The sequence below is a fragment of the Phytophthora parasitica genome, assembly GCF_000247585.1.
Source record: "Phytophthora parasitica INRA-310 unplaced genomic scaffold supercont2.210, whole genome shotgun sequence".
Lineage (NCBI taxonomy): Eukaryota > Oomycota > Peronosporomycetes > Peronosporales > Peronosporaceae > Phytophthora > Phytophthora nicotianae.
The window spans coordinates 11,163-20,557 of record NW_008649196.1 but is presented as its reverse complement, the minus strand read 5'-3'; the positions used below and the strand labels follow the sequence as shown (position 1 = coordinate 20,557).

The 9,395-nt window shown below is 49.4% G+C and overlaps 5 protein-coding genes across 5 annotated transcripts in view; 3 read left to right on the top strand and 2 right to left on the bottom strand.

Moving 5' to 3' along the window:
* Positions 1–65: 65 nt before the first annotated feature.
* On the top strand, positions 66–248 carry PPTG_24767 (hypothetical protein; the record flags this gene model as incomplete). The annotated part of the gene is made up of 1 exon (XM_008918465.1): positions 66–248. The coding sequence occupies one exon, from the start codon at positions 66–68 to the stop codon at positions 246–248; it is 183 nt and encodes a 60-aa protein (XP_008916713.1).
* Positions 249–622: 374 nt separating this feature from the next.
* Positions 623–1,602, bottom strand: PPTG_19892 (hypothetical protein; the record flags this gene model as incomplete). The annotated part of the gene is made up of 4 exons (XM_008918464.1): positions 1,278–1,602; positions 1,064–1,131; positions 842–970; positions 623–725 (listed from the first exon to the last, which is right to left on the bottom strand). Exons 1-4 carry the CDS (start codon positions 1,503–1,505, stop codon positions 623–625), a joined length of 528 nt encoding a protein of 175 aa, XP_008916712.1. The 5' UTR covers positions 1,506–1,602.
* Positions 1,603–1,881: 279 nt separating this feature from the next.
* Positions 1,882–5,253, top strand: PPTG_19891 (hypothetical protein; the record flags this gene model as incomplete). Its single annotated transcript, XM_008918463.1, has 1 exon — positions 1,882–5,253. A coding segment is annotated over one exon (3,222 nt), but the record flags the coding sequence as incomplete, so codon positions are not given.
* A 42-nt stretch (positions 5,254–5,295) lies between these two features.
* PPTG_19890 (hypothetical protein) lies at positions 5,296–9,130 on the top strand (the record flags this gene model as incomplete). The annotated part of the gene is made up of 9 exons (XM_008918462.1): positions 5,296–5,367; positions 5,447–5,548; positions 5,630–7,081; positions 7,159–7,238; positions 7,310–7,373; positions 7,437–7,777; positions 7,857–8,040; positions 8,116–8,271; positions 8,345–9,130. The coding sequence occupies 9 exons, from the start codon at positions 5,296–5,298 to the stop codon at positions 9,128–9,130; spliced, it is 3,237 nt and encodes a 1,078-aa protein (XP_008916710.1).
* Positions 9,131–9,229: 99 nt separating this feature from the next.
* PPTG_24766 (hypothetical protein) overlaps positions 9,230–9,395 on the bottom strand; it is a gene marked incomplete at both ends in the record, with an annotated part of 2,963 nt that continues 2,797 nt past the window's right edge. The window contains one exon of the mRNA XM_008918461.1: positions 9,230–9,260. Within this exon, the coding sequence (XP_008916709.1) occupies positions 9,230–9,260 (31 nt within the window). The remainder of the gene's footprint in view (positions 9,261–9,395) is intronic.

Here is a 9,395-nt window from a genome sequence, read left to right as displayed (position 1 = left end):
TCCATGGGGTTCACAGTCCAGAGGAATAGCCTTCGGAGAAATTATCTTGAGGGTGGCCACTTAGCATGGCCCGCTTCACAGCCACCACCAAAAAAATCTCAACTTCCCAAGCAACTGAAACTGAGCTACAGCGCAAAGCAACGGAGGGCAGCGCAACCAAGACTAAAGGCGATCGAGCAAACACCAATTTTCACGAAGGACTCGTCACCGTCGTTTTGATCGGATGCGATAACGCAATGTGCGACTAGCCGAATCATGGAATGATCAACAATTATACTTGTTCGAAACTCCATGTATAGGTAATAGAAAGCGCAAACTCAACATTCCTAGGCTTGAATGAACAGGTTACAGTAACAGGTAGGAGGCTGTTACTGAATTGACCATTAAACCGTTGTATTCATCAACCCCGCAACCCGCTACATGTACCCAACGATTCGCACTGCAGTCAGAGGCAACGTTAGATATTCTAGTAGACGATGCTTCGAAGTAGTTTTAAGCGCGTTTCACTCACCCGTAGTTGCAACGGAGAAGCGTTGAGGCATACGCGATGCGTGGATCGCGGAAAACAGCGCAAAAGCAATGGGTCAAACGCTGGGACTGTATTTCGTTCACCTAGACTTGCTCACTCCTTGAATTCCAGCAGTGCCCTAGCGGTCAACACACTCATATCGTAGAAGGAAGACACAGCGGCACGCAGCAGTCGAATCTCCGTAGCCTCGAAGTGCCTACACCGCATCCCCACCACCAATTCACCAGCAGCAAACAGGCATAGGCATAACAGCGTTCAGCACCAATATACGGAATGAGAGTTACAGACAAATGTTGTCAGATTAAAACGTACACGTGGAGTTCGGCGCCCTTAACAGTCAGTGTGCGGTGGATCTTCTCCGGCTGGAGCTCCTCGTCGACCTCAAGCGTCTGCAGCACATACTGCGCATCTACCTCCTCAGGAAAGCTCAGGTTAATCTCGCTGCGAAGGCGCGTTTCGTGCAACAAAGCAGGCAAAGTGTTAGATTTATCAGCAGCGGGGCTGCGATACAAGTGCAGTCGGCATGAGGCGTACCATTCGAATGGGTGCGTGGCGCTGTCCATCGTCCTGGTTAGAAATGACTGATTGCCGTTTAGAAATAGCTAGAGTATACAATATGTATACAAGGTAGTCCACATCAACTACGGTGTGTTTAACTGTTAAATCAAGTTATTAAAACCAAAACACAAACATAAGAACGCCAAAAACGTCAACCACATCTCATTTCATCGTATGGTGCGTGACACACGTTGTGCTGCATCGGCGATGACGTTGAAGCAGCTCGATCCGTCGACAGTTTTTTCGTCGTCCAAGGCTTAAAGTTTGACCCAGGCCTCACATCGTCGACTCTCACATCGCTGAGGAGACGACTGTAAAAGCTATCAACAGCTAACGACCAAAGTGACGCGGTGGAAGCAACGACTTCAGGTACATGTAGTAGCGCGGCCACAGCGTTGAATCCACTGTGTGCGATCATTAGCAACTACCCTGTCGATCAGCGAGGCAGAATCATTAGCAGATTTATAGCAGCTTCGCGAATTCGGGAGGCAATATACTCAATGGTTGCAGCTGTCATGCCCTCTTCTTCTTCATTAGAGATTGCTGGAAATGCAAACGATTGCTCGACGCGAACGACGAGTCCTCTGCTCAAAGTGGTGGAGACCTTGTCAAAAGCGCCCCTAGCCCGTCTCACACACTCGTCAAAATCCCACCTGCACCGAAATGCCTCTGAATAGTTTTCGCGCATATCAATTGGTCAAATATCACAATATCCCTTCAAACTTGATACAAATTAAAATGTTTCTACCAATAAAATAGCAGTTCGAGCTGAATTCTTGCAATTGCCACGGTCTCTCGTTCCGTGGTCCCATCCAAAGCTCGATGGTGCTGCTCCCTCTGTTTCCAGCGCCTCTGCGCCGCGAGTCAAAAGTGAAGCTTATCAAAGCGTACAGCAAAGCCCTTCTTCATCCAAAGCCAGTTCCACTTCAGCAGGTCCACCACCACGAGGGTCACCTTCGCCTCGTACCAATAGCTCCAAACGATCCGACTCAATGGGACTGCTGTGTTGCGCCGCTAAATGCTGCGGCTGCATGGCGCTCTCACAGCTCTGCGCGCTGTTGCTGCCTCTGGGCATTTTGGCTGCGCTTGGCCTGCTTTTCTACACGTACGCAATCCCGTGGGGCGAGGACCAGATTCGGCAGGCGCTCAACCTCGCGTCCGACGTCGATATTGGCGACCTCAACGCCAGTTACGTCGAGGCCAACAGTTGCTCTGGATGCGTCTTCGGTAGCAACACGCAGTGGCCTACCAACACCACAGGCACGTTGCATTTCTTGGACTCTAAGGCCGGCAGTACAGCGTCGGGTGTCATCGCCACCTCTTTGGCTGGCGCGGCAGTGATTGGTACAGGCTCGATCCTCTGGGCTTCGGCGATGCCCAGCGCTGCTGCAGCGCTGAGTTTCTCCGGAGGCTTCTATGAGATGACGCACATCGTCGAGCAGGCTCAATTCGTTGGTATGATCAGCCAACTGAGAATTGAAGGCGCCCCGACGTTTCTGATGCAGTTCTCCAAGGAGCTGTCATGGACGAATTTCAACTTGATTAAAGGAAGTAGCGATGACTCTAGCAGCAGTGGAAGCGATAGCGACGGAACCCGGAGACTAGACGATTCCAGCTCAAGCGCGACAGGTTTTGTCGCCGCTGCTGGAGAGTCAGGACCGGCAAGATATGCCGCTCTGATCGGCGTTGATGCCGATGACCTTTTCTTCTACACACTCGTGACCTTTGTCGTTGTGATTGCAGTGCTGCACGCGCTGTATTTGGTGTTCGTCATGGTCGTGGGTGCCATGTCCAAGCAGGAATCGTTCGGTGAAGTGGCGCGTAAATGGTATCGCAAGGTTATCTGGGCCGGTGTGCTGGCTCTGCTGTTGGCTCAGTACATGTTCGCAATGGCGGGAAGTTATTTCGTTTCGGAAGGATCTTCAAATGACTCGGCCAATGGTTCTAGCTCACGATACGCACTGGGTATTGTCGCTCTTGCGGCTGTTGTGCTCTTAGCTCTTGGACTTGGTATCATCGTTGTTGGGAACAACACAGATGAACTTAAAGACGTGGGAACCTATGAGCACGACCAGCGAGCGTTCAGCAGCAAATACAGCGCCTACTACGACGAGTACAACTTCGACAACCGCTTCTTCTTCGTGCCTCGCATTCTCCTGGCAGTCATGACTGGAGCGATCGTTGGGATTGTTCGCGATGCCACGACTCAATTGCTATGTATCATGGCTATTACGATGGTGTACTTGATCTTGCTCCTCATCCGTCAGCCGAATCTGCTGCGGTTCCTGTACTACATCGGTATCGCGTCGGTATTCATGAAGGTGGTGCTTATCTGCCTTATGCTCATCGTGGCCAGAGACGACTACTTCCCGCAGAACGTGCGTGACAATGTGGCCTACGGTATCATCGGAGTGAACATTTTCATCTTCTTTTTACTGTTCGTACGCCAAGCATACACGATTGTCCACAAGATGGTTATCGCCTGCCGTCATAAGAAGAACGGCAAGGACTCGAGCTTGGATGCTACTGACATCAATCTCGAGTTTGGAAACAACATGTCCACCAACGTCCGCAGTTACGAGCAGGTGGAGAACACACCAGCAGGCCAGGGTGTGGATTGGTACGCGAACAAACAGCTACAAGAACAACGGCATAACCAGCAACTACAACAACAGCAACAACAGTACCAAACGCAGACTAGCGCAATGTCCGGTTACAGCACTCAGAGCTCCCGCAGTGGACACTCCGATAATGTACCAATGCTGGAGCCACCTCCAGAGCCTGTCCCGGTCTTCAGTCGATCACGAGGAAAGATTCGTCCACCGGTGTCTCGCAACCAGCAGTACTCATTTGGAGACTCGACGCGTAGCGCAGATGCCTTTGAAGTGAATAATGCTGCACCAGCTCCCGCCCCTGCTCCTGAACCTGAACCGGAAATTCCGACGTACGATGTACTGTCAGCTTACCTCGGGACGAACAAAACTGGTGACGAGGCTGCATACTCCACGTCACCAAAGTCTGGAAGAGGACAGTCGTCGAGAGGCCAGCTCTCGTCAAGAGGACAGAATTCTTCAAGAGGTCAGAACTCTTCGAGAGGCTTGGCATCGTCCAGGGGTCCGCCGTCATCGAGAGGTCAATCATCGAGAGGAGGAGCTGCTATGTCCGGATCGGGCGTTGGCTCACGTCCATCGACGGTGCCGCTCGACGCGTACGCAGAGAGTTTCTCCGGTTCGGGTGTCAGTAGCTCTTCGTCGAGACGGAAACGTAGTTTTGATATGGATTCGTTGCGCAAGGATGTGGATATTGACGATGTGGATATCGATGACTTTTCAGCTGCGCCTTCAGCGCCCAGCAAGCAGTTTAATCCTGGTGCATCGAGTGTAAGTCAGCAGTTTGCTCCTGGTGCGTCACAAGCCAGCTCGGTGGCTATGATGCAGTCGTACGTCAACTTCTCGGACTCGATGGTTTCGTCTGTCAGCAGCCAAAGCACCGTGAAGCAGGACAACACGTTCTCAGCGGCGATGGGCGCTGCTGCTCATCAGTCCAACAAAAGTGGCGGCTATGGTAGCAGTCCTCAGGCCAAGATGTCGATCTTCTCGAACGACTCGGAGAACAGCTTTGACGGGGACAGCAGCGGCTGGTTCAAGGCTCGATCAAAGACCGTGGTCAGTACGGATGAGGATGGAAACGAAGCCAACGATGTGGAAGGCCAGAGCTACGAACTTGGTCCGCTTGGTGTGACCAAGTCAGCCTTCTCGCGCGACTCGATGGACTCGTACGGCTACCAGTCGACGGCCAATTTCGCGACATCTCGTGTGGATTTCAATGCCCAGAGTCGAATCACTGACAATGGTAGTGACGATGGCATGTATTACCCTTCACGTCGACGAGGAACAGGCTCCTCGAACCAGTCATCGAACCAGTCGTTCCTTAGCGCCCACTCGGACGATAGTGCGTCGTACTATGACGTCGACAAAGTCCGCCGCGACGACCACCCCAATACCTTAACGCTCTAAATGCGTTCGCTTCCGAGTGATAGGAAAGCCACCAGCTCTAGGAGTATCTGTATGTATAATGGAGTTGGTATCAATCACAATGTGCAACCAGTTCAACGTCCTAGTCGTCGCTTTGTCTTGGTATCGAACACAACTCAATTAATGTGACCCACATAATTATAAGAAAAATTGCATTTCAAGTGTCATTGCAAAATGGCGAGGACTAGCGATGGCAACAGCGCTGGACGACTGCTTCGCGTGTTAGGAGACTGCGAACTCTTCCACGTAAGGCCTCCAACCTATCCACACACTTTCATTCCCCTTTTGTGTAGGAATAGACTTATGACACGCCGTGACTGTGTAGATGGAGGCAGCGATGGTCAGTGTCAAACCCAGGACCAGCTCTGAGTCTTTGCTAAAACCTAGTGGCGGGGACAACGTGGACGTGCTGAAACGCACTCCTGAGGTATCAATTAGCAATTTGCAGTGTTATGTCGTGCTGCCGGTTACTATTGTTGCTAATTCATTAGATTGTTCACTGCTTCAGGGTCGAGTGCTGTCGCTGTCAGACCACAAGCGGATTGCAAGACTGCAAGCTGCTTTGACTACAGTAAGAAATGCCTATGACATTCAAGATAATGGTGAAGGATCAGGAAAAAAGAACTCGAGCCGAAATTTAGTGCACATGGTGGCTGGAGCTGCTATGATGCAGTCGATGCGAGATTGCACGGCGTCTCGGACGAACTGCTGCATTTGGGGGTCACAAGCGGAGATTATGCATATATTGCTGGAGTGGATCATGAACCTCGAACGTGAAAGTGGTGGAAAAACAGTGTCTACTTGTGACTATGCGCGGCAGTTGCTGCTGGAATGGATGCAGCCGATTACCGAGAAGCAGAAACAGTTGGTTGCTTGTCTTACGCTTTTTGAGTTGTTGCAACGGCATCGTTCCAAGTTACAGACGTTCGAAGCACGAGAGGAGAATGTTTGCCTGCTGGGTGATCAAGTTGAGGTATACATGGATGCAATTCGTGATATTGTAGAACGAGGAACTACTCGGGTTGACTTGCATCGTGTTAAACCGTCCAAGCTTGCGCTGATCGCCTTAGAAACGCTTATATTGCTGAGTGGGGACGTCGCTGCCCAGTATTTGATCTCCAATGAAGTAGCACAAACGCGTTTGGTTGACGATAAGTTGATGCACAAAGTGGTGGAGACCATGCGATTCTGTCTTATGACGCTACGGCAGTGGCATTTACACTCAACACGCCGACAGTTACTTGGGTATGCGATTCAACATCTGCTAGCATATGTCACTGCTTGTGATGTCGTCTTGCCAAGTAAAAATCGAAATGGAGATGGAAACACGGGTGTAGATAACCAAACCGTGCTTGATGTACTATGTTGGCATTGGGAGACAACCGCCCCAGTTCTTTGCACACGCTCTGTCGCATTCTCTCGAGTCCAAAAGCACCAGCCGTCTAAGGTTCTTGCTCGAGTTTTGGAGAGGTGGGCTACAGATACATATGCAACCCGAGATAAGCCTGGCATTGTTAACCCTGAGGTAGTAAACGCTCAACTACGCTACGTGTGCCTATTGATGGATTCAATTGGTGGAGTGAAAGGATGTTCCAAGGCATTTGGAGACTTTTCAGCAGAAATGAAGGCAAACTTTGTTTTCTTCTTTGTGCACGGTTTGACTACGGCAGTCAAAAATGGCAACTACACGACAGTTCTACTCGTTTTAGAAGTCCTAAGAACCCTACTGTTGCCCAGTGATTCACTCAGCCTTTTGGACTCACGAGACGAAGAACAAGGTCTTCTTTCGCAGTTGCTTCGTTCACACGGCAGGTCCACAGTCACGCGTGTGGTTTCTGATATTGGATCGGAAGCTCAAACAGAATTGGAGTTGTTTGTCGCCGACTTCATTATTTCTCGTGGATTATTGATCACTGAGCTTGTATGCCGAGTAGATGGCACCCACACTGCAAATGTTATGGTGAGTGGGCGTTGCTGGTGTACTATTGTATTCCTGTGCGCTAATACCTGCTTTGTTGTGGTATTTCTGCTGCATAGAATGCAATTTCACTCGTGCGGACATTTCTATACCAACTCGACAATGCAACTAATCAATCACCGCTGTATCGACACTGGCGGTAAGGATTTCTCGAGGAGAATATATTTGATACAAACAACTGAAAGAAATTCGTTTTTTGGTCGTGAGCAGCAAGCAGCTTACGCCGGGCGTATTGTGTCTCATCACTCACGAAAACTACAGTGTGCAGCGACTGGTAAGTCTAGTCGTTTGCATGAGATCAACAAACTCGAAAACTGACTCATGTGTTCATCTCTAGGCTATTTCATGCTTGCCATCACTTGACGCTTTGTCCTGCGTCGCTGGATTGACCACAACCGCTATGCACAAAGCTGGAAGCCAAGTCATCTCATTGGCACTTGGATACCTTTTCTCGACTGCGACGCGGAAATCTCTTGAGGTAATGGTGTCGTGGTATATTGATGCGTGCCAGTTTGGGAGCATTCAATCCCATTTCATCTCTAGTAAGATGCTGACAGCTCCTCGTGATTGGAGTGACTACGTTGCCCAACTGGGTGCAAGTGCTAAAGAAAATGCTGCTATCGACGAACGGAAGGAGCTGCAAGAGAGACTATTTTCATTGTGCTTCAGCCCAACGGGGTACGTTGCACCTTCACTGCAATGTCATTCTTACCTTTTCAATGACTAACCATGTGTGATTCATACCTTTTCCGAGCAGGTGGAGCAATTATCTCCGAGCGACAAATACGAGAAGTGAAGTTTTGTGCATCCTACTTCGCAAGAATTTTGGTTCTCCTCGTGATCCTGTGCTATTAAGAATGCTGCGTGAATTTACGGCGTGTGGCTGGGTGAACCATGAAGAATTTGAAGTCATGGCGCGGCAAATCTGCTCCTTTATGATGGTAAGTTATTTAAACTGGATCGTCGAGTCATTATTGATCAAGCTAAAACGTGGTATGATATCATGGCTATTGCAGAATGTTCCGCGTTTAACTGAAGAGTCTTTGAATGATAATTCGCCCTCAGCCGCAAAAAATATTGAGGGGTTGCTATTTTCTGGATTAGCACCGCTGCTAGTGCTACGAATGATTCCTAGAGAGGTCTTTCGATCCGTCCAAATGAAGACGCTGTCGGTAGGAAATCTTTTTTACAGCTGCTTTCTTTATTCAGTTTGGTGACTTGTGTAATGCTCACGTTATTGTGTAGTGTGGGCGCGAGGATTTGGATCACCTAAATGAGTATATCGACCATCAGCTACAGGTCGATGACAGCGACCTAAACACTAAATTTGAAGTGAAGGCGTGTGCCACGGGTGAAGTTCTCTTTCACATTCTTGCCCGCTCCGTGGTGGATCCACTGGAATTCAAGGAGGTCAAGATGCTCGCAACGGAGTCTTTGTCCAAGTTTCCTCCCCCACTTGTGATGCCGTTCGTGCTTGCACACGTAGTTGCATTCTTGCGAGAAGCAACCCCTCACGGAGAACAAGATTGTTCATGTATTGTCGAAGACGACAGCGTTCCAGATTCTTGTGGACTGGTGACAGCTAAGTTGATGGTGTACTACCTCAACAGAGTTTTTTCGGAGGATGAACACGCCTACAAAGATTGTGACATCAGTTCAAAAGCAATTGCAGTGCTGGTGCAAATCCTGGCACTTCCGGCCGATGATTCACTCGTTGCCGACCTCCAACGCGGTTGCATAGATTGCATATCGTTGATACTCTCCAGACTTGCAGCAAACGACAGCGGACAAGAAACGAAAAAAATGCCGAGTGCTGCATCACTTATGAACCTGCTGATAGCGTGGATATTCGGGATCCAGAATGGAGATAACGGAGAAAACAGTAAAACTCGTGATACTGATGGCATCGACTCACGAGTGCAAAGACTGCTCGATAGTATGTGGAGCGAAGCTCGATACGACCAATTACCACTGCAAGTTCGTATTTGCTGCTGCAATGTCCTACTCAGGTTGGGTTTGATTGTTATTTGATTAGCTTTTTCAGCTGTTCTAACAAACGATGGCGCTTATTTTGCAGCACCATATCGCGATCGGAGAACAGTGTCCTCGCAAGCTGGAAATCACAGGGATTCATTTCAAGAATTGCGCTCGCTGCTGAACGCTGCGTAGACGAAAATGTTGTCGTTGGTGGTCTACAGGTAAATGAGTTTCCTTGCTGATGATGTGTCTAAAAACACTTACCTGTTTTCCGACTTTGACGCAGATTATCTTTTCGTTCTTGTACAAGACTAGCGAC